A 21,584-nucleotide genomic window follows, 5' to 3' on the forward strand; every position below is an offset into this window, starting at 1 on the left:
ATTGTTGAGTAAAGAAGGCTGTAACAGAAAAGATGTCTATGAGAAAGTCATGTCCAGCTAATTTGTACAGTGATAGTGGTCTGAAACAACTGTAAAGTCATCAGGTTATTGACAGCTGGAGAAATTCCACATGCTAAGCAACTCAGCTACAAAGAAGTATTAGAGGTCTAAGATGAAAAATACACTTGAATCTGTAATTGAATTAGACAAGCCTTGCTGGTCACCAGGACACACAGCAAACGCTGGGTTACCAGAAGTGCATTTATCAGCCACAGTGATTTATTGAGTGCTTTAATAATACAAGTGTACATCAACTGATCCACAGTCAAAAGTGGCAGGTCCCTAAGAAATTTACAAGCACTTTAAGTAAATCAAAATACATATTATTTTGTTCAATCCAACAGTCTTCTGTGTGGGGGACAGAAGGCTAGTGATAAACAGAGTCTCAGTAATGCACAGTGATTCTGATTGAAGCTTTTGTACAAAAAACTTGTTCCCAGTAGCATGCACCCACCAATAAAGACTTCAGTACAAAAAATTAACCCTAAGCACTACATTTAAGTAGAAATGAGATATAATTCTGAATTCGTGTTTTCCCAAAGATCACATAAAAGGAAAAAAAATCAAAATAAAACAAACAACAAAAAACAAAACCACACAGTAATACAAAGCTTTGTAAGAAAGCTCTTACTATTACAGATCCAACATCGTTTGCACTGAAAACAAAAGTTCCCATCCATGTTGAGGTGGGAAAAAAAAAAAAACCAACCCAAATCTTTCAAGTTAATAGAAATCAGGAAAGGGAATAAATTGAGAAGGGGTGGTGGTGGAGGGAAGAGGCAAGGAAAAGGAGGAAGAAGAGGGAGGGAGAAGGAAGGGAGTGGGGGGATGGATGACATACCATCAGAAAAAGGTTCAAAATTTAATAAAAATAAGAAAATAAGAACCGAGGTCTGGAGGGGTGGGTAGGGCTATTGATGCACTTGGTGAATGTGCTTGCACAGGTCCGGCGGGGGCAGCAAGCAGCAGGCCCCTATGTGGCATACCGCTTGGTCCACTGTCTGGCCATCCGGTCGTGCTCTGCTCTGTTGGTCATGTACTGTGTGGCAATGCTGCCCACCAGAGGGTCAGCTGGAAGGGAAACAGAGTCAGGAATCAGTAAATACCAGGAGCATTTCTTCTTTCGAAGCTGGGGAAAAGGAGTGTCTGGAAAGCTAGCCTTCATTCAAGGAATAGATGAGGAGATGGTGGGAAGGGGCTGCTCTAACTTGGAACAATGTCACTTTAGCAAAGACCCGTAAATGACCTGACAGTGACAGATCGCATTTCACACCAGCTGCCCAGAGTCATCTACCTGTGCTTTTACTGATGGCTCTTGTCATGCCTCTTGACAGGTCTTATTCTCTCCCTCTGCCCCCACTGCACACTTCTCACTCTCCTCCCCATGTTTTTAGGTAGCTGTTTCATGGAGAACTCTTTGAGAAGTGGTTCTGTTGGCCTGGCCAATTCCTTCACCCTGGGGCTTAGACCCTAGGGGGTGGCAGTGGTGGCACTCACACCCTTCAGTGCTTCCACTGGGGGAGAATTCAGGATCCTCAGCTGAACATGAGCAAGCAGCAGCCTTAGTGAGACCTATTGACACAGGGGAAGATGGTCTACTTCATCCTCCAAAGGTGGAAATAGCAAAATCCATATAGCTCTTTATTATTAAAATACTGGTAGATATTAAATAATAGCTAATATGTCCTAAACTTTAACATACTAACTCCATAAAGGTCTGAGGAACTGACACTTCAGGAACTGAAACACTAGGAGGGTAGTAAGCCACTTGCCCAAGACAGAGTAAGTGGCGGCACGAGGCTCTGAGCCTGGAGCCCACACACTTAACTACACACTGCTTGGGAGATTGCTCTCTACCCAGAGAGGATTGGGGGAAAAAAAAAAAAATCAGAGCAATTAAAAATAAAGTAATTTAGGTTTCTGGGGGTCCCAGAATGTACCCCTTTCTCTCCATTCCCTAGTTTCACTCCTTCCCTGATTTTTATTTCCTCTGTTTTTGGTGTTGAGAATTTGAGTGTATTAGAGCAGATGGATAAGGAGGAACCAAAAGGGAAAGGAGCAAAATTAGCAAACAGTATGTTAAAGATGAAAAGAGTAAGGAAGTGTGCCTATGGTCTAACGCAACCTATAACTTGGGAAGATTCTGGCTTAATAAGATACTCATGGTCATACATTCTCAATATTAGAGGTGCAACAGAAATACCATCTTTTAATGATCTGCAGAGACTGCTGCTGACAAAGCATTTCCAAGCCTTCTCTCCACAAGACATTGCTTACATTTTAAGAAACCTTGCTTATGTTTTCTTGGACTTGTGCTAGGCTTGATTGTATTTATTCTAGGGAGAGGCTAGTTTCTTACATTCACTTATATCACAAACAATTTAAATAGATTACCCAGTGTGTGGGGGGCAGGCGGGGAGGAGGTTTGTTGAGAACTTCTGCCTCTCTGGCTACTTTGTGATTTTTCTCCTTCACTTTGCCCAAATGTTGAAACTAAAACTATCACTTAAACCAACCAGGTTCAGGGATGCCTGAGTGGCTCAGCAGTTGAGTGCCTGCCTTTGGCTCAGGGTGTGATCCTGGATTCCCAGGTTCGAGTCCCACATCAGGCTCCCTGCATGGAGCCTGCTTCTCCCTCTGCCTCTCTGTCTCTTGTGAATAAAAAAAAAAAAAAAAAAAAACACCAAAAAAAACCAACCAGGTTCAAAAAGATTTAAACTAATAATACCAAATGCCTGAAAACTGGTTAAGATATTTTTAAGAACTGTGGTCTTTCAGTTCAGATTAAGTAATGGCTTTAGAGTCTAAAGTGCCAAAGAGAGGTCTGAGTCACAGTTCTCCACTCTTGAAAAAAAAATCATCTTATTCCAATTTCTGGCAGTCTAGAATGCAAAAGCTTCAGTCATCAAGGTATCTTCAAGAGCTGAAGTCTACATCATTCAAGACAAATGTTTAATTGAACATGATCTCTATTAGTGAAATGCACTGAAGATCCATCTGTGCATTCCTTTTTTTTTTTTTTTTAAAGATTTTATTTATTTATTCATGAGAGACACAGAGAGGCAGAGACACAGGCAGAGGGAGAAGCAGGCTCCTCGAAGGGAGCCCAATGAAAGACTCGATCCCTGGACTAGAATCATGCTCTGAGCTGACGCACTGATTGAGGTAAAGGACAGGCTTACTGTCTGAATGACCAGTGACATTCATGTTCTGCCTCAAATTGTATTCTCACAGTGTGGGCATTATGGGGAATAAGATAGGTCTGTCATTTCAGCTCAAAGGAGGAAGAAGGGAACAGATGAAGGATAGGGAACAGGAAGCTGTGTGTGGGAAAAGGTGTTACAATCAGGTGTTAATACTATTTCAGTAGGAGAAGAAGGGGGGAAATCTTAAAGCAAGTTAGAGCACTGAGAGAATTGACATGCATTATGTAAAGTTTTTTTCTATGCTTAAACAATTAACATTAGATTTCTTTCGGAGTTCCTTTTACCTTTCCAAGTTTGACTATAAAAATATTATTTTTCCACTTGTAAAACTATACATGCTAACTATAAAAGCAATAATTAATAAAAACCACTTCAAACAATACATAAGACTGAAAACTGTAGGTGAAGACCATCTGTAAATTTACTCAGAAGTACTGTTAACATTTTGCCTTAATATCTTCCTGGGCTACTTCTCTAAACACACAATTTAAAAAAGATGAATTTATAGTCTGCTTTTGTAATGTTGTAAAAACTTTTTATATCAATAATTACAAATCTACTTCATCATTTTAAATATTCACCTGAATAACCAAATTCTTGTTTAGAGACCTTTGGATTCTTACCAATTTTTGGCTTTATAAAAAACGCTGTGAGGAACAGTACTGTGCATACACTTTCACAAATTTATGCAGATCTGAAATTCGTTTAAAGTATAAATGAATAACATAAAAATATAAAATGAAGGAATTAAAAAATCACGTGTTATTAACCAATTCTCAATGCTAAAATGTTTTGCTGAATAGAAGAAAGTTAAGATTGTAGGTTAATGAATCAAAACTATATAATATAGGGGTGCCTAGCAGCTTGGTTGAGCAGCTGGCTCTTGATTTAGGCTCAGGTCATGATCGTGGGGTCCTGGGATTAAGCTCTGCACTGGCCTCCATGCTCAGTAGGGAGTCTGCTTGAGGATACTCTCTCTTCCTCTGCCCCTCCCCCTGTTTGTGCTCTCTCAAATAAATAAATCTTTAAAAAAAAAGTAAAGATAAAAACCATTAAAAAAAACAAAAACAAAACTATGCAACATATATATGTAGCAAAATGACTATCACAGTGAATTTAATGGAATAAAACACTCTTTGTAGTGTATAATTACGAACCTAAGTAAAGATGAATCTCCTTACACAGGTTTCATATTTCATGGATAGAGATATGCCAGGGATGTAATAACAGTCTCCAAACATAAATTACTTGACCTTATTTCTCTAATATTTTCTTTCTAAAAAAGAAGGGAAAAAATTCCCATCATTTTGAGTTTCTACATCGTTACTAATTTCCCAAATCTTCATTGATCTTTGATATTATCCTGTATCAGTCTTCTTCCTCTTTACTAAAGAAAACCCACAAAATTTATCAGTGGATAAATTAAAATTTAAGTATTCTACAGTTTTTGCCTTCTTCAAAGCAATTATTTGAATTTTTGGAAGAGGAACATTTATGTTTATGCTTTGCAGCACAAGGTTGGATAATTTTAATCACTTAATTCTTTCAAATACCAATGCTGCATGTATTAGAGGTTCTCTGAGGCTGAGGAACAGGATTTACAGCATGGATGTGAGAGTATATAATGCTCTTCATTAACTAGACCTCTAAACCACATCACCTCATCTGCTTAATAAAAATGCCTTCATTTTTGTTGACACAATACTAGCTAAGAAATACTAGCTTGAATGAAAGTACAAGACTGAAAGACAATTGACAATAGGGTAGCAGCACACCTTCCTCTTCCCTCCTCTCTACTTCCTAGTTTCATCTCTGCCTCCCTACACAGTTCCAGGTACAAAGAGAAGCTGTTTACTAAATGCTTCTTGACTGAATAGCCATCATAATTATTTGCAAGTGAGCATAAGGTGATCATACTGAGTACTCTGCTCCACCCCCTCCCTTTTTTTTTTTTTTTTTTTTTTTTTTAAATCTGTGGTCTGTGTACCTTTGACTCGAGAAGAGAATGGCTTAGACAAGTCCTGCAACTTCATCTCCAGGCTTGCCTCTCTCTTGGCTGGGGCTACATTGGGTACCCTGGAAGCCAAATGGGTTAAAGCTTATATAGAAAAGGTGGGGGACAGGAATCAAGATTAAAGGGGATAAGCAGCAACTGTATGGCAAGAAGAGGGTGGAAAAGACAGGCAGACTACTGAACTGCTGAGTGATTCTATTTGCAAGATCAAAGAATATTCTTAGTTGGTAGGTGATATGGGAAAAATTACATGTAAAAATACTGGATTCCATTTTCTTAAGAAAATCTATATAGTCTTAAAAAATCACAAACAAAAATAGTACAGAATAGTGGAAAAGCACATGGGCTCTGGATACAGACTGCATGGGTATGTAGCTCAGTTCCACCAGTAATTGAGTCACCTTGGGCAAATTACTTAACTTCTCTGTGCCTCCTCAGTTTATGTAACTACAAAATGGAGTCAGTAACAACTCGTTAAAATGTTGTTAAGAATTAAATGCATTAATTCGTGTAATGTGGATACAAAATTGCTATTATTTTCAAAATAAAGACCTGCAACTAAGTGTTCTTATGTATCTTTTACAAATATAAATCTGATCATCTTTGTGAAGGCATTCTCCTCAGATAAAAATCCAGAAGTCCTAAGTATGGCTCCCAAGATCTTTGATCTAGACCTCAGTCAGAAAAAACAACTTGCAGTTTCCTCTTAAAACCCTGCTCTTTCATAGGTCTGCACTTTTGCTTCTGCTGCTTCCTTTGCTTGAAGGCTTCTACTCATTTCTCAATATTTAGCTCAAGCACAGCATCCTTGGGGATGTCTTCTAGGAGCTTCCTAGCAGTCGTAAGTGTCCCATTTCTGTTTTGTCTGTTCCTACCTCTATCACCACACTGAGAATACTGCCTTTTAGTTGTCTGTTTACTTATCTCTATTTCCCACTGGACTGGAGCCTACACATTCATTCGTTTGACCAATATTTACCAAGTCTGTACTCTGTTCTAGGTACTGGAGAACGAGTGCTACACAAAATCCTGCCTCGTGGCAGGATTTCTGCCTGGCACTTGACTGCATGGATATAAGTACAGATAGAAGAACAGAAGAAGGAACACACACAAAACAGCAACCATAAATAGTAGCTACTCCACACGGCATGTGTCCCTGTGTAGCTCTAGCATTTTAAGTTGGTTCATCACAGAAGTTTCCTCTCTAAATTTGAGTTATCAGCAAGTCAGAGAAAGGGACCTGATGGTGATTGTGACAGCTTTCTTTCACTTTTCTACTTTTAAAAAAAAAAAAATTTTATTATTGAAATTTGTGCTTTGCACTTTGTCATTTTTGGATTCTTCAAGGCTATAAATGACTTTGTCAGCGGTTCCATTACACCTAAGATTAACACTATTCTTTTAGCTACTCACCAAGTCCCTGGAAGCTTTCTGTGTGTCTGCCTTGTAATGATGAGAATAGCTCATTTTTGTGTCTTTCATGGAACTTTTCATTGATTGTTTAGTTTATTTAGTTTTATTTAAAATTTATTTAAAATTTTTTATAAAATGAAAAAGTAATAGATGCTCATTATAATAAACTCAAATAATAAAGAAGTACATATGACAAAAAACATTACCTTTTTCCCTCTAATTCCCTCCATCCCAGTACCTCTTCCATCTCAAGGTAACCACTGTTAATCGTTTGATACTCATCCTTCCATATATTTTTCTTTATGTTTAAATCAAATGGTAATCACATAAAAACCATTCTGCAACTTGCATTTTCCTCTGTAACAATACACTACAGTTGCATTTCCAAGGCAGTACAACTATAGATCTAGTTCATTATTTTTAATAATTACAGGGCATTCCTTTGTGGTTATTCAGCAGTTTGTCATTCCTTTCTTGATGCACACTTCAATTTGATCTGATTTTTTGATCTTACAACTAGTATTATAGTCTTTTATAAATCGTTGAGCACATGGTTAAGTACTTCTGGAGAGTAGATTTCTCTAAGTAACAGAGAGCACACATTTTAAACTTTTGGTAAATACTGCTGAACTGCCTACACTCAAAGGATGTACAATTTACCTGTTTCTAAATATTCTCAGCAACACTGCATTACCTATCTTTAAAAATTTTTTTTGTTAGCTTAACAAAAAGAATCTGTCATTGTTGTAACTGCATTTAGCTTGATGCCTTAACTAACATTTAACATTTTCTCATAGTTGTTCACTATATTAATCTGTGATTTGTTTGTTCATGTCTTTTGTCCATGTTTTTCCTACTAATATGAAGGAGCACTTTATACATTATAAATATTAAACATAAATTGAAGTTTGCCTTTGGCCACAGGATTCAGCCGAAATCTGCTTTAGTGTTTGGAAAACTGAACAGACAGATGCCTCCTTCGATGTCATTTCCAGCTTTACCGAACTCATGGAGATCAAAGATCATGTAAGTTACCATCATATTTATTTATCTTATTTTAATTTTTTAAAAAATATTTTATTTACTCATGAGAGACACAGAGGGAGGCAGAGATATAGGCAGAGGAGAAACAGGCTCCCTGCAGGGAGCCTGATGCAGGACTCAATCCCAGGACCCAGGATCACGCCCTGAGCTGAAGGCAGACAACTACACTGAGCCACCCAGGCGTCCCAGTTACCATCATACTTAATAAGCTTGATACGTTGCATCATTTGTACTTAATGCTACTATCTGAATACCAGTTTTAAAAATATTGGTAAGCATTAAGGCCAAAGATAAACACTGTGACATACAAGGAAATAATTTGGAACTGCTTTCTCAGGTATTCAAACAAATGTTCAAAGTGAGATAGAAGAGCAGCTACCATAGGTGAAAAAGCTGCTGGAACAAAATGGGTCTTCATATTGTCAGCTGCATAAACTAACACGAGAAAGGTAACGGCCAATGGCTGTTGTCAGGGAAAGTAGCACATCCAGTGATTGTGGAAAGCAGCAAGCAAATGTAAAAATATTAGAAATTAAAATGTGAGGGAAAAACCCTTATGTTTGCTTCTTAAATATTTACATAGTGTTTTCTTTAAGCACTGCACAGTTTCAGTTCATGGGAGCACTTCAATGACACTGCAACACCACTACCAGCCAGATCTTCCAGTCTGGGAGTTTAGAAGGTAAGTCTTTATCTTTGTATCAGAGGAAAAGTAAAGTTTACTGATCTGATAGCAAAATCTCCATTAACAGTGACCCACAATGGCATAAATAAGCCTCCCCTCCTAATTCATGCTTTTCATCAAGTGAGACAAATATTACAGAGGAGCCATCTAGTAGCTGGCAGTGGTGAAAAATTAAATTATGCCATAATGGACAAACTTTAAATTTAAACATCCTGAATTTTCAGTAGTAAAATGATAATATTACTTCAATTCTTAAAATAAAATTTCATATTCACTGTTGTGTCTAAGAAGATCATTTTATGATAGGAATTATCAGCCTTGCTTAGGCTGCTCATGGATTTTAACACTGGCTGTTCAGTATTCAGCCAAAATAAATTTAGTGCAACTCTAATAACAGTATTTATCCATTATATGTGGAGAAAGTATTTTCTCTCAGTGTACCATTTGTCCTTTAACCTAAGTTTATAATGCCCCTTGCCCTATATAAATTTAAAATTTTAAAAAGTCAATCTTTCCTTAACATTTTCTGGTTTGACATCATGTCTATTTATTTATTTATTTAGATTTTTAAAATTTTTATTTATTTATGATAGTCAGAGAGAGAGAGAGGCAGAGACATAGGCAGAGGGAGAGGCAGGCTCCATGCAGGGAGCCTGATGTGGGACTCGATCCTGGGTCTCCAGGATCACGCCCCGGGCCAAAGGCAGGCGCCAAACCGCTGCGCCACCCAGGGATCCCGACATTATGTCTATTTAAAAGGCCTTCTTCATTCACTCCAGTGTTTTAGAAATATTCCCTTATATTTACACATAGTAACTTTTATGAGCAATGCTAGCTTTATAATACACAAAATTCCTATACATATCTGGATCTGATTCTGTGCAGATGTTCTTTCGATAGATTAATTTGTCTTTTGCTTCATTGTTCGTCCTCCTTTTCTCACTATAGTTTTATAGTATGTTTTGATATCTGGTAGGGTAGATTGTTACCCTTTCCTACTTTTTTCCTTCACTATTTGAAGACTCCTAATCTTGATGAGGTTAAGACTTGGAGCATTTAAAGCTATTCCACCCCATGGGTATAGGAATCTTATGTTTCTTTTGAAGAATGTTATCAAGATTTAGGAATATCTGAATTCCTCTGGGTCTACTAATTAAAAATCAAGTGAGTAGGACATAGTTAAGGTTTTTGTATTTTGGAATGCAGGGGAACCGGACTACTAATTATAGGCCTAATCCAAACCAGAAAGATTGTTAAGTACCCTGAGAAGACACACACAGACACACAGACACAGACACACACACACACACTTGTGTGTGCACATGCGTGCATGTGTTTGTGAGTGTGAGACTGCGACTCAAAGTGATTTAGGAGAAAAATGATCATGTCCATGATATAAACCAAACGGTGGATATTAGTAAACTAGACTTAAATTTGAGAATGCTAAATAGAACTGCATACAATTCTAGAAAGATATGCTGTTACTCCAGAATTAATAACTAGTGAAGCTAAAAGAAGTACTGAGTATCCCAAATTCTAAAGAGACCATCAATACCTTCCATAGGACTTTTTAAGAGAAGATGAGCTGGCTCTCATAGACCCAGATATCTGTCATAAAATATGGGAAAGAAAAGAAAGAAGGTTTTTGGGAAAACTGAGCTACCACCTTGGGAGTGTGGTGTGTTGTGGAGGGGCTTCTCTTCTTTCCCTCCTCCTTAGCACCACAAAAAGGAGAAGAGGATGACTTTTCTTCTCTCAAGATCATGCAAAGGGGTAACAAGAGACCCACCTAGTAAAGACTGAGGTGTCTGCAAGAAGCAGACTGGAGTGTCATCCCTGGCCAGAGATTTAAACCAGGTGTGAGCTGCTTAAACAGCTTACCTTCTGATTTGCCCCTTGACTACCTGATTAGAGAGAGGGAGCACCAAGGAAGTGGTCTGTCTATATTGTCCCTATCTTATCAGTGTCCTATCAAGATGGCAGCTCCCCAAAGAAGGGGACCCCAGTAACTAAGAGGCTCTTAGGAAAAATGCTATGTGAGAGGGGCAGTGGTATTCTGGAACCAGCTTGCAAACAATTTTTAAGTTTTTAGGAATTTAAATACAGTCATTATTAAAAATTAAAGTTAAAATTAAATAAATTATTTATAAAAAACTCATCTAATTTCATATTCACTGTTGTGTCTAAGAAGATCATTTTATGATAGGAATTATCAGCCTCGCTTAGGCTGCTCATTGATTTTAACACTGGCTGTTCAGTATTCAGCCAAAATAAATTTAGTGCACCTCTAATTACAGTATTTATCCATTATATGTGGAGGAAGTATTTTCTCTCAGTGTATCATTTGTCCTTTAACCTAAGTTTATAATGCCCCTTGCCCTACAATTTAGGACTTGGGTTTACTGTTTTGTTGAATGTCTGGAGTTAAGAAAAGTCATGGATAAAATGCTAATAATGCAGATTAAACTTAAAAGTATAGCATGTCTAGAGTTTTTACATTGTGAATAGCATAAAAACTGGAGGATATATTCTTCCAGTATTTGAACCTAATTCAGCAAAGAAGTTGCTTATGACACTAACAAGTGAGATTCCAACAGTCTTCTTCTTCTTCTTCTTTCTTTTTTTATAAAGATTCCATTTACTTATTCATGAGAGACAGCGAGAGAGAGGCAGAGACACAGGCAGAGGCAGAAGCAGGCTCCATGCAGAGAGCCTGATGTGGGACTCTATCTCGGGTCTCCAGGATCACGCCCAGAGCCAAAGGCAGGCGCCAAACCACTGAGCCACCCAGGGATCCCCTTCATTTCATTTTTGTCTTAGTTTTTAAATGAAAATATCATCTATTTTTTATGTTAGAACTATACTCATTTGTCAGTCGCAACCACAGGACGGCTACAGATTTTGGTAAAAATCACGGACTCACTTCTGGGAGAATAAAATGACTATAGGAAACTTACATTAAAGAGTACTGTATATTTTAATATCTGTAAATTGTGTGCTACACATTCTTTACATCAGTAAAATGTATAATAACTTTATGTACGTGCATATACACATGCCACATACCACCACTCCACTCCTGCCACTAGCCAGTTGTTAAATATTTAATGGAACACCACAAAAGAAGGTGTTATTAGGAGGCTGAGCCAGGGCTGGGTCTTCTATATCAAGGCACACTGGGCAGTGAGCTCTCTAAATTATCCATGTGAAACAGCATTTGACACCTGTCACTCAGAGGGCATGGATGGCAAGATGGTGCTTGCCAAAGAAGCTGGGAAGATAATAACCATGGGACACTGTTCTCATTTATTACCTAGCCTCGAACTTCTTGGGGGTTAGGCCTTGAAAAGGGAGGAGAAGGCAGTATCTGAGAACCAGACCATGTTCCATCCACCTGGATGGGAATGAAGGAGGAAATTAGATTTAAATCAGGTATGAGAGGGGAATTTTTTTTTTAAAGATTTTATTTTTTAAATAGTCTATTTATTTATTCATGAGAGAGACAGTGAGAGAGAGAGAGAGAGAGAGAGAGAGAGAGAGAGGTAGAGACACAGGCAGGAGGAGAAACAGGCTCCATGCAGGGAGCCTGATGTGGGACTCAATCCCGGGACTCCAGGATCACGCCCTGGGCCAAATGCAGGCACTAAATCGCTGAGCCATCCAGGGATCCCCCGAGAGGGGAGTTTAAAAATGGACCAGATTCACCATCCAATAACTGAAAGTGACCTGGATGCTATGAGATTTGCTAAATATTATTAAGGAACAGAAAAGCAAGATTCAACAAAACAAGGCCTAAGGCAGTGATGGGAAAAAATTAAAACCATTCCATACTAATGTCCAATGAATTGAAACTGCTCAATAAACAATACAAAATATACACTGGCTATAATCTAAAGTATACTGTTGATAAAGTATCTTTAAAAATTTAAAAGCTCATCCTTTAAGTCTACACTGCAGTGCTATGCACATTAAATCAATGTGTATTTTGAAATATAAAGCATTCTGTTAGAATAGACTCCTTTAAAAAACAGCACAGATGGTGCATTCCTACTGAGAAGCCACTAGGTTACAATTCCAGGCTTAGTTAAGTAATAATTCCTAATGAACTCTAAGAAGATATCCTTACAGTAGAGGACTTAAGACACCAGAGATTCGCTTTCCCCAAAATACCACTGTAAAGAGCTGTTGCTGCAGCAAGCAGGAAAGAGTCAAAGATGCCAAGATATTGAAGCTGGGGTTTTTAAAAAAGCAGCTTCACTGAGATAGAATTCACATAATTTACCCAATTAAAGTGTACACTCTCTGGTTCTTAGTACATTCACAGTTATGCAATTATTACAATACATTTTAGAACTCTTTTTCATCACCCCAAAAAGAAACCATGTACCCAGTGGTGGTGACTCTTCATCTCCCCTAATCTTCTAGCCCTTGATATCCAGTTATCTACTTTCTGTCTCTATATATTTGTCTCTTCTGGACATCTCATATAAACGGTATCATACACATGGGGTCTTTTGTGATTGGCTTCTTTCATAAGACATATCAAGATACATCCATGCTGTATCACGCATTCATTTTTGTTGCCAAATAATATTCTATTGTATGAATATACAATTTTATTTATCCATTTATTAGTTGATGGACATGTGGGCTATTTGCACTATTGGCTATTATAAACAATGCTATTTTGAACATTGTGTACAAGTTTTGGTTGAAAACAAACACTGTATCACTGTTTTCATTCCTCTTGTTACACACCTAGGTATGGAACAGCTTGGTTAGATGGTAGCCCTACGTGTAACAATTAAAGGAATTGCCGAAGTGCTATCTAAAGAGACTGCATCATTGTACATCCCTTCTAGCAATATGTAAGGGTTCCAATTCTCCACATCATCATCAATACTTGTTATTAACTGAGGATGGTAGATTTTAATGAGAGAATAGCTTACTGGCCTATATGTACCAGGTATCTAGTTGTTTTTTTTTTTTTTTTTTTTAAGATTTATTTGAGAGAGAATGAACATGTGCGAGCAGGGAGGAAGGGCAGAGGGAAAAGGAGACAAATGGACTCTCTGCCAATTGGGGAGCCTGACACAGGGCTTGATCCCAGGACCCTGAGAAATCATGACATGAGCTGAAACCAAGAGTCAGATGCTCAACCAACTGAGCCCCCCAGGTACCCTCCCCCAGGTATCCAGTTCTTAAAAAAATATATTCTTTCCTGCCAAGCATGGAAAACAAATTATTTTATTTTTAATTTATTTTTATTTATAGATTTTATCTATTTACTCATGAGAGACCCACAGAGAGAGGCAGAGACATAGGCAGAGGGAGAAACAGGTTCCCTGTGTGGAGCCTGATGTGGGACTCAATCCCAGGACCCCAGAATGATGATGTAAGCCAAAGGCAGATGCTCAACCACTGAGCGACCCAGGCATCCCGGAAAACAAATTATTTTAGAGTATTTTTTTATGGTCTGTGGCCATGAGAAACTGAAGATTATCCTGATCCTATCTTTTCCTTCCAACCTTGGTGGAAGTAAAAATGACAACAATAATCTAATGAAACTAGTTTGCAATGCATTTTTTCTTCAAAATAAAGATATACTTTTATTCCATAGTCTTCAAATGTAGTACTTACCACAGACAAGTATTCTAATTGATCAATTTTTCCCCTCAAATAATCTTTTCTGTTTACACTATTCAGTAGCTAAGAGTGGGACAGGAGATGGCTTTCAGAGTGAGTATGAGTACAGCAATCATGCCCTAGATACTATCACACATGTCCAGTCTCCACTGCATCTGGGAATCTGGACTTGAGACCAGGGATATAAATAACCCAGCTCAGAGCAGAGCCGGACAAGAATCTCAGGGGTTTCAGTTTACCAGATCATTCTGCTTGATTTCGAGTGCCAGAAATCTGTAGTTGAGGCAGCCAATGGATGCTGTCCTGCTGAGGAATGACTCTGAGGGTGTAGTCTTTGATTTGGGCTGAGGCTGCTCTTATCCTCTCCTCCAAAAGGGATGTTGTTGAAATCTCTGCTAAAGGTAGAACCCAACCATTACAGCTATCACTGTGCTTGCCAACTCCCCTCTCTTGGTGAGGATCGGCAGTATTTCTTTCTCAGTCCTGTATAACAAAACCAGCAGTGTCTGGAGACTGTGGATGATCAGTCAATAAATATTTAATAAATGAATTAATGGGTAATAAGACGCACTGATCAGGATGAAATTTAGTTTGTAGATGGCATCAAGTTCCTGGCATCTTATTCCTCATGCTTAAGCCTATATGACATTTTTATACCTAGTGACACTATCATAGTGGCTAGGAAACCAAGTCCTGGGTTTTCTGATTCCCAAATATCTCTTGTCCCTTCCCCTTCCCCTTCTCTTCCTCTTCATGGTCTGTCATCTCTTACCTGAGTATCTCTGTCTTCAGTCTCTCCACTCTCAGACGTTAAACTTTAGTTTTTAAAGGCACAAACCTAGTCATGCAAGGTCCCTCTTTCAAAACTTTCTATTCCTGTCCAACTTTGCTCCCTCACCACACCTACCCTCCCATGAGAACCTCAGTGGCAAGGCTAACTATGTATAAAGATGCACTTTTGCCAATAACCTGTCTGATGTCCCAGGTTGTTTTTACACATTAAATTGTTTTTTCAATATCTTAATCATACTTTTATCTTCAATAGGGGTTGTTCTAATGTTTTACTTCCTATTTAGTTTTTACTGTTTCTGGAAGAAACGTGTTTTCAAAAGAAGTAAACATATTAATGTAAGAGAACACTAATATATATTAGCATGTAATCATTGCCCCAAAAGAATAATTTATGACAAAGAACTTTGTGCTAAGTGTAAAGTGCTGGCCTATATATTAAAACAATGCATCAATGCAAAGTGGTTTACATCCTTAGAGCTTAGAGCAATGACTCCTGACAATAATTTGGTCAGTCTATATTGTCCTAATTTTCCCTAGGGAGATCAATCTGTGCAGAAGAAGAAAATATAAACCACTGGTCTCATGGTGGAGGGTGGGAGCTGTGTCTTAAAATACAGAAAGGAGGAATGAAAAAAGGTAAGACAAAAGCAAAGTTATCTGTCTACACATTAACTCCTTAAAAATAATGGTGAACTATTAAAGGATTTATTTTAAAGTAATCTCTATATCCAATGTGGCACTCAAACTTACAACCTCTGAGATCAAGAGTTGCATGCTCTACTGAGCCTGCCAGGTGCTCCAATAATGCTGAACTATTGGACACAATCACCTTGTCCCATATATGAGAAAGGGAAAAAAAAGATCAAACTGCCCATTGTGGGATTTTTCTAATCAGCATTTTAAACTGGATTTTAAACCTTTTCAGACTTAAGTCAACTTCTCTCTCTCCAGATGGCCCCTATAACTTCCCTAGGGTGGAAATCCCAACTCTCCGCTTCCTGCTGCTTCCCTAAGTAGGTCTTTGATTACTCCTAACAAGCCCTGTTGCACTGGCCTCTCTAACCTGTTGACCTTTCTTTACCTTAACACTTCTCAGTCCAGCTGCAAGGCTCTCTTACTTAAGAAAAAAGAAAAGAAAAGAAAAGAAAAGAAAAGAAAAGAAAAGAAAAGAAAAGAAAAGAAAAGAAAAGAAAAGAAAAGGAAAGGAGAAGCCAGGCCTACTGGCCTACTTTGGGACAAGGACATACATCAAAACTTTCCAAATTTCCCACTCTTCACCACAGTGTAGTAATTCAAAGTTGAGCCTCTCTGACTGCAGAGCAACTCTGTAAAGTAGGGGAAATCCAGCTTGTACCTGGTTGGCTGATTTCCTGGCCTATTTTCCCCTCCTGAAAGGCACAGAACTTTCTCTCCCAGAGGAAATTTTCATATATGTAATCCTAATGTGACTGCCAGCTAATGTGCCATCTTTTCCATGGGTATGCACATTTTCAAAGAGAACTATAGAGACCACATTTAGCACAAAGAGATTAACTTAACAAAATATAACTGGAACAAAAGAGTGTGTGCATAATTTAGTTTTGTTTTTTGACTAAAGGAATCTGGGGTTCTTCAGATCACTTAACTGAAAGCCACCATCCACTCTGCCACTAAGGCACCCAGCACAGTGTCTGACACACAACTGTATCTTTTCCATCCCCTTCTCATAAGCCTGGTTTTACTTTTTTTTTTTTTAAAGGTTTTATTTATTCATGAGAGACAGAGAGAGGCAGAGAGAGAAGCAGAGACATAGGCAGAGGGAGAAGAAGGCACTATGTAGGGAGACCGATGGGGGCAGGTGGGGGGGGGGCGCTGACCACAATCCCAGATCCTGGGATCAAGCCGAGCTGAAGGCAGACGCTCAACCACTGAGCCACCCAGGCGTTCCTGATTATTACTTTTTATGTAGCTAGCTGTACAAGTCATTCTGCATGGAAATCTGACCTGCACTGATGCTTTAACTTTTCAAATGACATTTCAACATTCATATTCTACTACTTTAATTCTATCTCCAAGATACATCATTAAAAGAGAAAACAGGTTGTAAAAAGCTAGCTTCTTGGCTGTGATCATGCAGACCATTTAATGGGTGGGAGGGACCATGCTTTTTACCCTGTGGATGATGCTGACAGGAGTTCACCTACTTAACCCATCCCACTACTATATTTATTCAAGACTGGTCAAACCATGGGATTCTTTTCAGAAATTCAAAGGCCACTCTTGATTCAGCATGAAATGGGACATGCTGAGTCCCTGATTCTTAAATGCTGTGTGGTGAGCAGTCATATGTCCCCAGATGCAAGGCTTTATTTGGAGTATTTTTTGAAAATAATTTTGGTGTTAAAATTGAATCTGGTAACAACTACTAAATTGTACAGCCATATTTAAATTCTAAAATAGTTATTTTTATAGCAGCCTTATAAAGTTTAATTTACCCCCTTGCCCTGAGAGATTTAATGAATGCTTAAAACAGCTCCACCTATTTTTCTATAATTGGCTACATTTGTTTCCAGTATAAACAGGCTGACTAGATTTGCATAGTGATTATATGTCTAGAGCTGTATTTTTTGGTGGTAGTAGTGGGGGGAAGGCAATGAATAGACCTACTGCCCATAAATGAGAATAAACTCACATCTGCATAAACAATTATATTTTCACTTGCAAATTAGGTACCATTTGTATCTGTAAGGTTTCCCTTGTTTAAACAGCCATTCTTCAGACACACACATAGTGATTATTCTTAGGAATGATGACTTTAAAAATATACTTTTTTTTTTTTCCTGCAAGGTTAAGTCAACCCTCTAGACCTGTTAGTTTTGCTCCATTTTGTCAGAGGTCATGAGAACAAATTTTTGGCACTGACACATGCTTAGGTCTAAAAAATCCAGAAAAACCAAACCAAACCAAACCAAACCAAACCAAACAAAAAAACAAGCCTAAAAACCAAAACCCCCACAAATACAGCCCTATGGAAAATATATACCTCAAAGACCATTTGTAATGAAAAAAAATGAACAGACTGGATGTTCCTTTTAATTTTATCTACTTGCCACATTTCACTTACAGAATACTTTTAGTGAGGATTCTTGTTTATATCCCCAAAATGTCAATTTGAAATTTATTGAATTCTTCAAAAAATTTTTTATTCTTCCAGATAAAGCATTAAAAGAAAACTTCAAAAACAAAATCATTACAGAAAATAATATGACCTGCTCAGCAAACCAGGAGAGACTGCCAGCTTCATATTAATAAACAGATACAAGGAGATACTGAACAGCTTCTTAGCCTCTAAATGAGAATATACCCACTATTTGTGTGAACAATGACTGTATTTTCACTTGCAAATTAGGTCCAGCAGTACTTATAGGGCCTTTCCATATTTAAATTACTCAGTCCAGGATAATCATAAGAATTAGTAATAAATCAAAGTAATATTAGAGAACTATTCCTGTAAAGATAAAAGAATTAAGCATCAGCATTTGACTTGATTAGAGGTTAGTTCTAATGTATGTGCCATCAAACTACTGTGGTGTCAACTCATATGAAATATTTAAGCCAAATTTGAAAATCTTCAAAATTAAGGAAGGAAGGATGTGTAAACTGCTCATGGCAGGACAGACCAGGGTCCTGGTATTAAACATCACTCTATCTTATTTCTGAAGGCAGGCATTTAAGTTTTGTTTAAAATCGGAAATGGAAATTCGCTTAGTAATTTAAGTTTAGTTTTTTAAAATATTTTATTTATTTATTCATGAGACACACACACACACACACACACACACACACACACAGGCAGAGACACAGGCAGAGGGAGAAGCAGGCTCCATGCAGGGAACCCGATGCGGGACTGGATCCTGTGGCTCCAGGATCACGCCCTGGGCTGAAGGCGGCGCTAAACCGCTGAGGCACCTGGGCTGCCCAAGCCTAATTCTCATTTGTACTAAGTTCAAGTCTCTACTACATAATATCTGACACAGAAAGACTCTCAGGTAATCTAGTGTGGGGGTGACAGATCATGGTTAAGGCTGATTGCAGGGCAGAAAAATGAATGTTTAATGTCTTCCATGCTCAATGGCTCTTTAGGATTGCCGGTGCCTGGGACTGATGTTAAATGCTTAATGAAACGCACTTGGATTCCATAAAAGATGCCTGGCTGTACTAACAAGCCAATCTTCAAATTTATAATCAAGTTATAAACCAAAATAAAAATGAGCCATTGTTTCACCAGGGACAACATAAGACTTTAAGTGTTTAATTTCATTAGCTGGTCATTTTTTAATCCATCATAACTAAAGCCCATGAGTTGTAGTATGTTTAGCCCTACTTAAATGAATGATAGTAAATCATTCATTACATTTGTATTGAGACTTCAGTTTTCTGATTATTTGACTGATCTCCTTAGAATTTCTTAGGAAATGGTAATTTATCATGGGAATAAAGGTGTTGTAAAAATTTGGTTTTAGACTTTGAACTAGTCAATAATAACATTTAGATGAGCAGATTTTAGTGAACACAATTGTGCAAACAGGCAAATCAATAGGCTCATCGTGAACAGGCATTATTCAACTGATGGATCCTAAAAAACTATATCATATTAAAAAAATTGATACATATCATCCCTCCCATTCACCTATAATATACAATATACCTTAGAGTAAGGACGAAAGACCATAAATAGCCACAAAGTGGGTCCACTTTAAGAAAATTTGCTGATGAGATTGTACCTTGAACCTCCTTTTCCAGGGCACTGATTTCGGGATGGTACAAACATATTATTTTTATTTTTAAAAAATGTATTTATCTTAGAGAGAGAGAGAGAGAGAGAGAGAACCCATGCACAAGCAGGGGGAGTGGCAAAGGGAGAGAAACTCAAGCAGATGTGCCAAGCATGGAGCCCGACATAGGGCTCAATCCCACAACCCTGAGACCATGACCTGAACTGAAACCAAGAGTCAGACACTCAACTGACTGAGCCACCCCTATACTATTTTTAAATGAGTCTGAGATCCAGGAATCAAACTGAAAACATACTTGTGTATACTTATAGATAAGTCTATGTAGGTGTTTGCTGCAGTGCATACAAATCAGGGGCAGAGGAGAAGCAATAATAAAGTGAAACACTGTTTTTGTATACTTGAATTTATTTGGGCTTTCACCCTATACTTACAGAATAGAAGATATTAAGCAATGTGCTTTTGAGGTCTGAGAATGAATGTGTAGATCAGACATGGTAAGTCTGAGACTAGCCTGAAGTCATGGTGAAGTATTTAGGTAACCAGGTTTTGTTAGAGCATCAAGCCGTTAGTGGCTTTGGAGGACATATCTCATTAGGCGGAACCAACCCTTGCACAGCTGCGATTGTTGGTAGGCCTTTGATAAAATGATCTATAATATAACTTTCAAGGGATATCAACCCAGAGTATAACAATGAGAAATGCAGTAAGACAGCCATTTTCACATGCTCCTCTCAGATACAGCCTGACCTAGTGTGTGGATGTCAAGAGACACAAAAAACTAGATTGACTTTCTAATGGAATTTGTCACATCCCTATAAATTCCAAAGAAGACTACTTAAGCCTTATTCCTGGACAAGAGGGTAGAGAAATACAATGACAGACTAACTTGCTTAATAAAGAACTGAGAATTTACCTTTGAAAAAAGTTATGGATTAGGTCTGCTAGGCTCCTTATCTTTAGAAAATTGATTAAATGACTAGAAAGTTGAATCTCATCAATCGTATAAAATACATTACTGATAGGTAAAGAAAGGAATAATGTCACAGAACTGGTTATAATTCTGAAATAGTTCAGAATTATAAAATGTTAGTATTTGTTTTAAAACTGTGTAGGCACCCTGAGACGAAGGCGGATGCTCAACCGCTGAGCCACCCAGTCGTCCCTAAAATGAATGGTTTAAAGAGTTGATTCTTTTTTCTAATTGCTAAGAGTATTATTTGAAGGGTTTTAATCTCATTTGGAGACATTAATCATCAATCGCCTTCCAGATACATCAGGCCAATTTAAATGACCATTAAATAAACCATTTATATTCAAATTTATTAAAATAAATTTTCAGTGACCTTTGGAAAAAAAATAAAACTGTGTAGGATTTTATTTTATTTATTTTATTTTTTAAAATTTTTTATTCATGAGACAGAGAGAGAGAGGCAGAGACACAGGCAGAGGGAGAAGCAGGCTCCATGCAGGGATCCTGATGTGGGACTTGATCCCAGGACTCCAAGATCACGCCTTGGGCCAAAGGCAGGTGCTAAACCGCTGAGCCACCCAGGGATCCCTAAAACTGTGTAGGATTTTAATGAGTTAATTTAAAATATAAATTTTGGGGGCACTTGGCTGGCTCAGCCAGCAGAGTTTGTGACTCCTGACCTCAGGATTATGAGTTTGCCTCATGGTGGGTATAGAAATTACTTAAAATCTTAAAAAAAAAATATGTTTTGATGGTATTGAAGAAGAAATGCTGGATTCCTGAGATATGCACAGTTTAGCACTTGAGTGGCATAAAGGATAAAATTTTAAACCGTAAGTTTGTATCATACATTTTGAGGATGAATCCTTAAGTTTATATAAACTTAATGAATATACATAATTCTGGTGTTAAAAAAGAAACAGCAGGCCCAAAATGGAGTCTCTTGTGCTAAGTCCCATGTCAGTAAACCAAGACTTAA

General features: G+C 37.9%; 1 protein-coding gene across 7 annotated transcripts in view; it reads right to left on the bottom strand.

The window, feature by feature from the left end:
* Positions 1-257: 257 nt before the first annotated feature.
* The window catches only part of UBE2E2 (ubiquitin conjugating enzyme E2 E2), a 528,260-nt gene continuing 506,933 nt past the window's right edge, over positions 258-21,584 (bottom strand). For all 7 annotated transcript variants that reach the window (XM_038570719.1, XM_038570715.1, XM_038570718.1 and 4 more), the window contains one exon: positions 258-1,131. In XM_038570719.1, the coding sequence (XP_038426647.1) occupies positions 1,034-1,131 (98 nt within the window). In that variant the 3' untranslated portion in view covers positions 258-1,033. The remainder of the gene's footprint in view (positions 1,132-21,584) is intronic.

The sequence above is a fragment of the Canis lupus genome, chromosome 23 (genome assembly GCF_011100685.1).
Source record: "Canis lupus familiaris isolate Mischka breed German Shepherd chromosome 23, alternate assembly UU_Cfam_GSD_1.0, whole genome shotgun sequence".
NCBI lineage: Eukaryota > Metazoa > Chordata > Mammalia > Carnivora > Canidae > Canis > Canis lupus.